The 12,523-nt window shown below is 51.1% G+C and overlaps 1 protein-coding gene across 1 annotated transcript; it reads right to left on the reverse strand.

Moving 5' to 3' along the window:
• Window positions 1-1,481: 1,481 nt before the first annotated feature.
• On the reverse strand, window positions 1,482-8,269 carry Ckm (creatine kinase, M-type). The gene is given in 8 exon segments (XM_032894290.1): window positions 1,482-1,857; window positions 3,018-3,207; window positions 3,911-4,034; window positions 5,420-5,591; window positions 6,869-7,001; window positions 7,449-7,603; window positions 8,075-8,119; window positions 8,122-8,269. Coding segments are annotated over 8 exon segments (1,143 nt in total). The 5' UTR covers window positions 8,267-8,269; the 3' UTR covers window positions 1,482-1,678.
• Between the last annotated feature and the right edge of the window lie 4,254 nt (window positions 8,270-12,523).

Below are 12,523 nucleotides of genomic sequence, written 5' to 3' on the forward strand. Positions count from 1 at the left end.
AGGTCCCCAGCACAGGCACAGTGGTACACATCTGTAATCCCAGCATTCACCAGATGAACGCCAAACGGTCAGAACCAGGTGTGGTTCCCAGCACTTAAGAGGCCAAAAGTGGCGGATCTCTGTGAGTTCAAGGCTAGCCTAACTACATAGTGAGTTCCAGGACCACAGTGGCTGTGTAGAGAGACTGTCTTCAAAAAACAAAACAAAAACAAACAAACAAAAAACCTCAAGGGGGTTGGGGATTTAGCTCAGTGGTAGAGCGCTTGCCTAGCAAGCGCAAGGCCCTGGGTTCGGTCCCCAGCTCTGAAAAAAAAGAAAAAAAAAAAAACTTCAAGGTTTTTATTGGCTATATAGTATTTGAGTGCCAAACTAGGCTGCGTGAGACCCTGACTTTGAAGGATCACCAACTACAGATGGGAACCGTGGCCTATTTTTAAAAAGATTATTCCACTTTCATCTATTACCTGTGAAAGGGAACACTTTTGTCAAGGCAGCTCAGATTTGAGAACTGGTTCTTCTGCTTTGACATAGGTTCTGGGACCACACACATTGGGTTAGTGCAGGGTCCATCTTTCGCTTGGTGAAGCTGCCTCCACCGACTGCCAGCTAAGCTGGGCATGATGGATCCGCCTGCTATCCCAGGATTCAGGAGGCAGACTGGGGAGGCTAATGCAAGTTTGAGGCCAGCCTGGGCTACATAGAATGATTGAGGACAACCTAAAATACATAGGGGTAGCCCATGTTTAACAAGGGGTAAGGGAGAGGGCTGAGTGGATGACAGCCCTGTTGTATGCAAGCAAGAGAACTCAAGTTTGGGTCATCGGTATACAAGTAAATGCCAGGCATGGCTGTGTGCACCTGTGACCCCAGCATGTGAACAGAAACAGGCTGGCCCTGGGACTTGGATGTCCCTCCGCTGAGCTGAGACAATGAGCGTCAAGTTCAGCGAAGAGACTGTCCCAAAACAGGTGGATGCCAGGTGAGGTAGCACTTGCCCTTAGACTCTACATTCAGTAGGCAGAAGTAGGTGGATCTCTATGAGTTCGAAACCAGCTTGGTCTACATAGTAAGTTCTAGGACAGCCAGGGTGCACAGTAAAATAATAATAATAATAATAATAATAATAATAATAATAATAATAATAATAATAATAATAAATTGAGAGCAACAGAGGAAGACACCCACAGCCCTCCTCTAGCCTGTCACACGTGTGTGTACCTGTGCATATCTGTGCGGAGCATGGTGGCGCACACCTCTAATCCCAGAACTTGGAAAGCGGAAGCAGAAGGACTAGAAATTCAAGGCTATCCTCAGCTACATAGGGAATTGGGGGCCATCCTCGGTTACAGGAGCGGCTGTCTCAAAACAGCAATAACCCGGCAGCTAAAGAGGACTGAAGACAGAACAGACAGACCGCCGAGTGAGACGCATAAGAGAGAAGTCCCCGGTACCCCTCCCTCAGTAGCTGGTACACTCAAAGCTAAGACCACCACGGACTTTTATTTAAGGCAGGGCATGGGGGAAGCAGCGCCCAAGTGCAGGAGTTCCAGCAGGCGGGCGGGGCCCCGGAGAGGCAGGTTCTCATTGCCCAGAACCCAGAGGGCAAAGCCCGTTGGTTGGACTTCCAGGGGGCGGGGCTCCAGCTGCAAGCCGCTGACTGGTGCGCTCTGTGCGGCGCCTACTTCTGCGCAGGGATCATGTCGTCGATGGACTGGCCTTTTTCCAGCTTCTTCTCCATCTCCACCATAAGCTTTACGCCATCCACCACCAGCTGCACCTGTTCGACCTCGGAAGAGCCCAGCCGATCGGCGTTGGAGATGTCGAACACGGCGCCCACCGCAGCGGTGTCCACGCCACCTGCGCGGGAGCAGAGATCACGGAGGCATTGAACAAGAGCGGAGATGCAGAGACCGCCCTGTGCCCAACTGCAAACGCCTCGGAAAGTCGCTGTTCACAAGTCAGCGGTTCTCACTATTGGACACTGCATGCCTGGACTTTAGGGTGAGGTCTCTGCTCAACCGTCCAACAAGAAATTATAGATAGCACAGGCCAGCGAAATGGCTGAGTGTGTAAAGAAGTTTAATGCTAAACCTGACGACCGGGGTTCAGTTCCTAGGACCCACGTGGTGGAAGGCGAGAACTGACTTTGGAAAGTTGTCCTCTGACATCCACACAAGTGTCGTGAAATGGGAGCGCCCTTTCTCACACAGATAAATTTAATTTAAAAAATATATATACTAGGCACTCGGGAGGCAGAGGCAGGAGGACTTCTGTGAGTTCGAGGGCATCCTGGTCTACAGAGTGAGTTCCAGGATAGCCAGAGCTACACAGAGAAACACTGTCTGGAGGAGGAGGAGAAAAAGGAGAAGGAGGGGGGAAGGGGAGGAGAGGGAGGGGAAGGGGAGAGGAAGGGGGAGAGGGAGGAGAAAGGGAGAAAGAAAGAAAAGAAAAGAAATGAAAAGAAAAGTAGGTGTGGGTATGGTGGCCTATGACTTTAAACCCAGCACTCAGGAGGCAGAGGCAGAAGGATCTCTGTAAGCTTGAGTTTGAGGCCAGCTTGATCTACATAGGGAATCCTGGGACATCCAGGACTACATAGAGTCCCATCCTATCTCAAACAAAACTATACATATTATATATAATTTACTGTTACGTGTATGTATGTGTATGTATATGTATATAAATATGACAGAGAGAGAGAGAGAGAGAGAGGGCAGTAATGAAAACTATGGTTAAGAGTGGCAGCCTGAGGGGTTGGGGATTTAGCTCAGCGGTAGAGCGCTTGCCTAGCGAGCGCAAAGCCCTGGGTTCGGTCCTCAGCTCCGGGGGGGGGGAGTGGCAGCCTGCAGAATGGAATGGCCTATTCCATTTACAGTTGGAGACTCTGAGGCGCCAGTGGAGGATCGGAGATGTATGTAAAACACACATCAACTGGTCTTGACCCCGGAACTTGCAGGGACACCCCTCCTCTTTAGAGCCCTCCCCGGATGGACGCTGCGGGGCAGGGCGGGCCGCACCTGTGCCGCGCTTCTGCAGACGAAGGCGGGTGAGAATCTCCTCAAACTTGGGGTGCTTGCTCAGGTTCGCCAGCTTCACGTGCACGCCTCCGCGCAGCCCGGTGCCCAGGTTGGAGGGGCAGGTGAGCACGTAGCCCAGGTGCTCGTTCCACATGAAGGGGTGACCAGCCTTCTTGAAGATCTCCTCAATCTGAGAAGGGGAGAGGGCACCAGGAGTTGGGTTCCAAATGCAGTCTGCCAGGGGGGTTCTGAGGGGCCAGGTGTTAGGACGTAGGTGGGGGCGAGGCTCCCAATGGCAAAGATGGGGCTGGTTTCGGACCCTGGGGATGGGAATAGGGCTTGGAAAATGCACCCGGGTGGGTTCGGAAAGGTAAGCTTAGGCTAGGGCGGGGATTGGAAGTGAGGGTGGGTTAGTGGGTGAGGATGGGGAATGGTCAGGACCTTATTAGGGAGTGAAGTCAGAAAAGGCAGAGCTTGCTGCGTGTGTTCATGTGTGTATGAATGTGTGTGTTCATATGTGTATGAGTGTGTATGCATGCGTGTGCATATGTGTGAGTCTGTATGCATGTGTGTGAATGAGTGTGTATGCATGTATATGCACATGTGTGTGAGTGTGTGTAAGAGGCAGAGATTGGGGGCTGGGGATTTAGCTCAGTGGTAGAGCGCTTACCTAGGAAGCACAAGGCCCTGGGTTGGTCCCCAGCTCCGAAGAAAAAAAAAAAAAAAAAAACCAAAGGCAGAGATTGGGGCTTGGTCAGTGTGGAAGGGCGGAGTCTTGGGAACTGGGCGTGGTGAGTTTGGAAGGGCAGGGCTGGGTTCTGGAAGAAGCTTGGCCTTACCACATGGTGTTGCAATCAGGACACAGGAATCAGCAGTGAGACGCAGACACCCACCTTCTGCAGGCCCACGCAGAAGCGGCGGAAAACTTCCTTCATATTGCCTCCTTTCTCCATGGAGATCACACGAAGGTGGTCCTCCTCATTCACCCACACCAGGAAGCTTTTGTTGTCGTTGTGCCTAAGAAGGAGTGACCCAAGGCCCAGAAGTCAGCAGGAGCCCCATGGCCCAAGGAAGTAAACGCATGACTTTGTCCATAGCTGCTCCGTTTGGGCACCAGGGACAGAAACCGGCACACCGGCTTCCCAGTCACAACTCTGCAAAACTCCAGACCAGAGAGAATAAGGACTTTCATGTGCCCAAGTCCCTCAAAACCTTCAGGCTTAGCTTCCCTCCTCCCCTTGCAAGCACTGGCCTGTGGCCCTGGCACCCAGAAGAAGGAAGATCTTGAATTTGAGGTCAGTTTGGGGTACAGTGGCCTTGTATACCTCCTGTGACCACAGGTCCTACAGACAACGTTTTATCCATTTGGATTCCAAGATTATCCATTCGGATTTGAAACCCAGAGTTCTCAGAGTTCAACCATGTTCAGTTTTTTTTTAAATTATCATTAATATAGCAATTTTAATGATTTTTTTTATTCAGAAAGGGGGGGCATTCCTTGGCTGCCATTGAAGTGGTAATCCTCCTGCCTCGGTCTCTGCAGTATAATGAGTACAGGCATCCACCACCCACCAGCCTAGCTGATTTAGTATCTATTTATTTATTATTTATTTATTTTACTATTACTATTGTTGTCGTTGTTGTTGTTGTTGTATTTTCAAATATGTATTTTTTGTACGATGCATTTTGTTGTTGTTTCCAGGACAGAGTTCCTCTGTGTAGCCCAGGCTATCCTGGAACTCACTCTGCAGACCAGGCTGGCCTCAAACTCAGAGATCCATCTGCTTCTGCCTCCTGACTGCTGATATCAAATGTGTGTGCCACCACCACCTGGCCTTGTACAATGGATTTTATAAAGATGGCCTTTGTTGACCAGAGTGGTTCCTGCCATCAAGGACCCCTCCTGCCTTAGGCCTCCCGAGTAGCTGATATACAGGGATGTATGGCCATACACCTAGTGATAGCTGGAATTTGAATTCAGGGAATATAAATGTTCTATTTTATTTTATTTACCATAGTAAGGATTAAATCTGAGTACTATGCATGCCAGGGAGATTCTCTACAGTTGAGCCACACCCCATCCCCTCACTGGGGGATTCTAGGCAGGGGCTCTACCACTGAGCCTTGTCCCACCCCAGCTCTCTTTTCAGTTCTTATTTTGAGACCAAGCTGACCTCAGACTCACTGTAATCTGGTTGGCCCCCAGCTTGGGACCTCCTGCCAGTCCTGTGCCAATAGTCCTGGCTAATGTAATTTCACTATACTTCTTTGGTCCAAGTTTCCTAACCTATGATGCCTGACCAAGGATAGGCAAGGTTTGGAGGCAAGATCGTGGTCTCCTGCGACTGAAGGGTCAGAGGGCCAGAAAGAAGCCGGAGGAGCTGGGAAAAGGAGAGACTCACCAGATGCCACGGGCGTCGGGCCAGTCTCGGGCCATGCCTGAGGCCAGCAGCAGAGGTGACACGGGCTTGTCAAACAGGAAGTGGTCATCAATGAGCTGCTGCTGCTCCTGCTCTGTCATGCTCTTCAGAGGGTAGTATTTGCCCTTGAACTCGCCTGTCAGGCTGTTGAGAGCTGAAGAGCCACAAGGAGAGCAGTCAGCAGCCTCACTTCCGCTGAGGTGCCAAGGCTGGAGGACCCCACACCATTGTTGCCCTAACACCGTGAGCCCAGACATCAAAAAGGTCTCCAAACCACCTACAACTCCAAGTCTAAACCCAAACACATGACCCGTTCCCAGCTTTCACTGAGACCCCCTTCTGTGAGCCCATGTCATCCAAGGACATAAAGCAGACCCTCCCCCAAGTGCACCTTCAAGAGTGTGTGACTGAGTCCTATCATGTAGCCTAGGCTGGCCTCAAACTCACTATGCATGACATAATTATGGAGGGCTTAAGATTGACCACTACAGGGGTTGGGAATTTAGCTCAGTGGTAGAGCGCTTGCCTAGGAAGCGCAAGGCCCTGGGTTCGGTCCCCAGCTCCGAGAAAAAAAAAAAAAAAAAAAAAAAGATTGACCACTACAGGGATCAGAGGCAGAGGCAAGTGGATCTCTTTAACTTTGAGACCAGCTCGATCAACACAGTGAGTCTAGGGCAGCCAGGGCTATGTAGAGAGATGCTGCAAAAAATAAAAAATAAAAACAAACAAACAAACAAAACCCTGAAAGACAAAACAAAACCAGAACGAAAACCCCCAACTCCCTACCTCTGAAAGATTAACCACTGTCCACTGTAGAATTTACACCTTGTATTAGCCAAGGGCACATACTTGTAATTCCAGCATTTGGGAGGCTGAGACAGGAGGATCACTAGTTGGAGGACAGACAGCCTAGGCTACATAGGGAGTCTCTGTCTCAATGGAAGAAAAGAAAGAGAAATTTGCAGCCATTAGGAACATCTGTTATTGTCTGTTTTCTTTCCTTGTTTTTGAGGAAGAGTCTTACTATGATTAAAGGCTGGCCCTTCAATTCGTGGTGATCCTTCTGTCTCAGCCTTCCAGGTACTAGGATTACAAGTATAGGGTGCCAGGCTCAGGCCAACTAACAGAAACAACCCTCTGTCAGTTCTCTGCCACACTCGCCTGATTCGTGGCTGTGTCACCTCACCTGAGAAATCTCAGCTCCCCACTCAGAGTAATGTTTACTGAATCAACGAATGGGTGAATGAGACTGCAATGGGTGTGAAGATCTTGGGGCAGCTGAGTGCAGGGCTTCCCAGGTTGCCTCAGTGTGCTATGACCTCCGACCCCCCACCCTCCAGCACAGCACAGGTAATGCAGCCATTCTTCTTATGCCAAGGCCAACTCCGGTGGAACCGGAACTTGAACCCGGTGCAGCGGTTGGGACCTCACCTTCCACGGACAGCTTCTCCACAGCGCGGCGCTCTCCGCGGGAGCAGTGCGGGGGCAGAGTGTAGCCCTTGATGCTGCGGCCAGTGCGCACGCGGCTGCTCAGCACATAGTTGGGGTCCAGATCGTCTCCACCCTGAGGAGCACTGGGGTATCAGGGAAGGAAGTCCTGGCCATCCCCGGTCTCACTCCAGATCTTCCAAGAGTCTCACTGAAGCTCTTTCAGGGTCTCCCCAATCCTCCTGAGTATCCCCTCATGTCCTCTGGGGTCTCCTAACTTCCTCCTGGGACTCCCTCGTCCTCCTAGGTGTCCCTCATGTCCTCTTGGGGGGTTCTGCCCACTTCTTCCTGGATCTGCCCCAGGTCTTCTAGGATCTCCCCAGAGGCTTTCGGATGTTCCCCAGATTCTCCATGTTAGTACTGAGCTCTTCCTGCGCCCTACCCACTGCCCACCACCTGTCCTCAGGACACTCAAGTCCCATCCTGTCTTAGGGGTCTTCTCTGTCTCCCCATATCCCCATGTCTCTGCGACTCTGCCTTCTCTGCTCCCCACCACCTGCCCCTGGGGTAACCCTCAAGTAACCTTGAGGTTCTCGTGGTTGAGGTCGGTCTTATGCTTGTCTGTGGGTTTGAAGCCACCATGGCGGTCCTGGATGATGGGGTCAAACAGGTCCTTGAAAACAGTGTAGGACTCCTCATCGCCGGCCACACAGCCAACCGTCATGATGAAAGGGTGACCTGTGGGGAGGGGCTAAGGTCAGCACTAGAAGGTTTGTGATGGAGGAAGGTGTTCAGTATGGGGGAAAGGGTCATTTCAGGGACCAGGTAAACAGGGCCAAAGATGTTAGAGCTCCTTGGAGACCCCAAATTGTAGGAGGTACTCAAACAATCCACTTCCACAGAGGACTCGGAGTGCAAACTCAGAAGTATAGCCCCTGCCTAGAATCCCCCAGTGAGGGGCTGGGGGCGTGGCTCAGTGGTAGAGCCCCTGCCTAGAATCCCCCAGTGAGGGGCTGGGGGCGTGGCTCAGTGGTAGAGCCCCTGCCTAGCATGCAGGGAGGAGTTTCTAGATATCTTACATATAATTCAAGGAGAGAGAGGGAAGGAGAGGTAGAGAGGGGAAGGAGCTGAGGCTCCCAGGAACAGGCAGGTATCTGTCTGCCCAGCAGTCTCCAACCCTTTGGTCTGTCTGTCCTGCTGCAGGCTCACCCGGGTTGTCCACGCCAGTCTGGATGACATCATCCAGAGTGAAGCGGATGGGGTCTCCTTGTCTCGAAGCTTATTGTAGAGGTCAGGGGTCAGCACCTTGGCCATGTGGTTGTTGTGTTTGCTGAGGTCTGGGTACTCCTCCTGCGACTTGTAGTTCAGCTTGAACTTGTTGTGGGTGTTGCCGAACGGCATGGTGGCAGCCTTTGGGACCCTGTGATCAGACAGGATACTGAGCTCAGACTCAAGAACCCAGGGGGGCTTACAGTCGGACCGGACCGTGGACTTGAAACAAGGAGGGGGGTCCCCTTCTGTGAACTCCAGCCTTGTGAGGAAACATCAGAGCCCAAGTTGCCTGATGTGGCCACATCCTGGCTATGTGACCCTGCTGGGGATCCAGTCTCTCTAGCTGGGAAAGGGCGGCAAAACCTTTTGTCTAAAGCCAGAAAGGACAGTCCACATTTAAAAAACGAAAAACAGGGCTGGAGAGATGGCTCAGTGGTTAAGAGCACTGACTGCTCTTCCAGAGGTCCTGAGTTCAAATCCCAGCAACCACATGGTGGCTGACAGCCATCTTAATGGAGTCCAATGCCCTCTTCTGGTGTGTCCGAAGACAGCTACAGTGTACTCATATACAAAATAAATAAATAAATCTTAAAAAAAACAAAAAAACAAAAAACACAAAAACAAAACAAAACAAAACCGGGACAGGGGCTGGGCTCCACTGGCCTGCCCAGCGAGTTTAGGACCCTGGGTTTGGTGCCCAGCAAGTCTGGGTGTGGCTGCTCATGCCTGTCATCCCAGCTCTCAGAGTATCAGAAGTTCGAGGTCGTCTTCAGTTACGAAGAGAGCTGGGGGCCAACCCGAGCTACAGGATTCTCCATCTCAACCCAGAGGAACCGAATATAGGCCTCGGCTGGGCATGGTGGTCCATGTTTTTAATTCGACACTCTGAAACTGAGGCAGGAGGATTGCAGTGAACGCAAGGCTAGCCTGGGCTACAGAAACCCTGCCTCCAGAAATTAACACTAAGATTAATAAAAGAAGTCAAGGATCTGGAATCAGAGGGTCTGGGTTTGAATTTCGGCTTTGTTACTTACACTAAGCTGTGTGTCTCTGAGGAACCTGTTTGACTTCTCTGTTTACTTCTCTGTAAAGTGGAGACGCACAGAGGCAGTGCTTACCTCCTGGGTTTAAAGACAGGTAAGGCTCGTTGGCCAGTGCCTGGCACATGACACGGATATTTTATTCAGCTGTTGTTCTTGGGTCTGTGGTGGTTTGAATGAAAATGGCCTCATAGACTCACTTCATTGACTGTTTGGACCCCTAGTCAGTGGAACTGTCTGGGAAGGATTAGAGGGTGTGGCCTTGTTGGAGGAGACATGTCACTGCTTGTGGGCTTTGAGGTTTCAAAACTCCACCCCATGCCCAAGTAACTCTCACTGCCTCTTGGTTGTTGATAAAGATGTGAGGTCTCGGCTGCTGCTCCAGCACCATGCCCACCCGCCTGCCACTCCGGAACCGTAAGCCCCGAATTAATGCTTTCTCTCTTTTTTTTTTTTTTTTGTTCTTTTTTTCGGAGCTGGGGACCGAACCCAGGGCCTTGCACTTCCTAGGCAAGCGCTCTACCACTGAGCTAAATCCCCAACCCCATGCTTTCTCTTTTTAAAGTTGTCTTTGGTCATGGTGTTTGTCACAGGCCAATTGAAAATGAACTCCGGGGCTGGAGAGATGGCTCAGAAGTTAAGAGCACCCGACTGCTCTTCCAGAGGTCATGAGTTCAATTCCCAGCAACCACATGGTGGCTCACAACCATCTGTAATGGGATCCAATGCCTTCTTCTGGCACGCAAGCATACATGCAGGGAGAATGTTGTATACATAATAAATAAATAAATCTTAAGAAAAGAAAAAAGAAAATGAACTCCAACAAGCTCTGCGTGAGGACCCTGGTAAAGATTATATGTGCACGCGTGAGAAAAGGGATTAAAGGCTCCACTAAGATTCTGCTCCAAATCCGTCCAGGTGCGGGCATTAGGACCCGAGGCTTTAGCCATCGCTCCCAGTCCCTCCACCTCTGGCTGTGTACAGGGCCCACATCTCTCCTAAGTCACTGACTGCTCTGTGGCCCCAGGCTGTGGCTGGGCTTCTCTGACTTTGTATCTGTGAGCCTGAAGCTTCCCCGCGGGATGGGCAGATCCCTGAGTTCCAGCCCGTGCCTGATGAGCATGGATCCGGCATCTGGTGTGAAGTTGCAGCAGGGATTCTGACAGCTACTGTTAATGCTCTCATTTGTACGTGTGGGTTCGTGTATGTGCACACGTGTGCACACTCCAGTGGTGGCAAAGGATGACCTCAGGTGCTGCAACATCGTTATTTTATATATTTTATTTTATTTTATTTTGAGGCAGGGTCTCTCACAGGCCTGGAGCTAGACTGGCTGGCCATCGAAATCCACTATCTATCTATCTATCTATCTATCTATCTATCTATCTATCTATCTATATCTATATGTATCTATCTCTATATCTATATCTATATATATATATACCTAATATATCTATATATATCTATATCTATATCTATATCTATATATATATATATATATATATAGAGAGAGAGAGAGAGAGAGAGAGAGAGAGAGAGAGTGAGAGTGTAGCTTCTGGGATTTGAGCCAAGCCCTAAGCTGCCCCAGTCACCTCTCCAGTTCTATCATGTGTATTTTATTACTATTGTTTTTCTTTATTACTTTTATCGAATAGACCCCTGAAGTGCTGACTGTGTGTTGGGGGTGGGGCACTGTGCCTCCATCAGGACTGGACCAAGCTGAGAGAAGAGGGTGGGGCGGGACAGAGACCCAAAGCTCTTGAAGCTGCTACTTTGTGGCTATTTTTAGATGCTCCTCACCCCCCACTGCCACCTGTCCCTCCCTTCTTGCTGGCTCGCCTTGCACTAAGTCAGCATAGGGACAGGTGGGCTGGGGTGGCCAGGAGGACACACAGCCAGGCCCTGAGGCTCAAGGACACCCTGGGCTTCCAACCCAGATCTCTCCCTTTAGAAGGTTCTGTGTCCTCCCCACTCCAAGACTGGTGGCACCCCAGGAGACAGGACACTGAGGAAGCAGAAAGAGCCTCCAAGTCCCCGAACTCATCACAAATTCTCTAGGATCTCAGGTAAACTGAGTCATGTAGCCCCAACCCTTCAAGATCCCAGAATCAGTCAGAGGACTCAAAGGAGAGCCTGCAAGACAGTTCATCAGGTAAAGGTGCGAGCCCCTAAGTCTCACACGAGAGAGAGCCAAAGTGGTCCTGTGACCTCTGCCCCGTGTGCACTGTGACATTGTCTACCCCCAACTCCACACACAAAACGAAATGTAATAATTCTTAAAATTTGACAACGAGAGAGAGAGAGAGAGAGAGAGAGAGAGAGAGAGAGAGAGAGAGAGAGAGAGAAAGTCCAGGACAATGAGACACAAGGTCACAGAGATACAACACAGACCCACATGCTTACAAAGTTAAAGGGCCACTGACAGGTGCCAGAGACAGCTGTCTGTATGGGGACAGTTGACTCTGCTGAACAAAGTCCCAGCCCACCCTACCTTGCAAGGAGGGGACACTTGGCTGCTACTGATGCCTAGGTGGCTCAGGCATTTGTCCCCACAACTTCTGCTGCAAAATCCACAACCATAACATGACCCAGTGAGAGGACCCTTGGATGCCTGCACCCCACCCTTACCCCCACCCCGTGACTCCTCTCAGGCCCTACCTGGCTGGCTGGCTCCTGAGTGTCTGTCTTTGCTGTGGAGGTGGTGGTGACCCGGGGGCAGCCCCTGCAGCCCCTGGGTTATATAGAGGAGCCTGCAGGGTGTGACTGGCCAGGAGGGGCTGTCCCCAGGGAGGGGCCCCTGAGGGCAGCTGAGCTTTCAGCTCATTGCCCAGGCACCGTGCCCACTCCGAAACCAGGCGTGCTGCTCGCCCAGCCCCATGGCCTTGTATGGGCTGCCCCAGGGGCTGACTAGCTCACTGGTTCCCAGACCAAGTGCTGAGTCTAGCTGGCGGGGGACAGCTGGCCCCCCGCCGGGAACATGGGTCAGTAATACTCTGGGTGTCCCAGGCACGTATAAGCCCTGGCCCTTGAGCCTGTTACAGCCTGCCCTCAGCCCCCACAGCCTCGATTGTAGCCAGCACCCTCCCTTAGCTTCATGGCTTGCTGAGCATCAGCAGCTGGGAGAACCATTTCATTTTGTTTCCTTTGTGTTTTTGAAATAGGGTCTTTCTTAATCTGTAGCCAAGGATAGCCTAGAACCTGCTATATAGTCCAGGCTGGTCTCAGATTTGTGACAATCCTCCTGCCTCGGCCTCCTGAGTAGGATTACATGCCTGTCTTTAGTTATTTAGTTGTTTCTGCTTTTTTGAGACTATGCCACCCAGTCTGGCTTTGCAGTCATGGCAAT

This window comes from Rattus rattus, chromosome 2 (assembly GCF_011064425.1).
Source record: "Rattus rattus isolate New Zealand chromosome 2, Rrattus_CSIRO_v1, whole genome shotgun sequence".
Classification (NCBI taxonomy): Eukaryota; Metazoa; Chordata; class Mammalia; order Rodentia; family Muridae; genus Rattus; species Rattus rattus.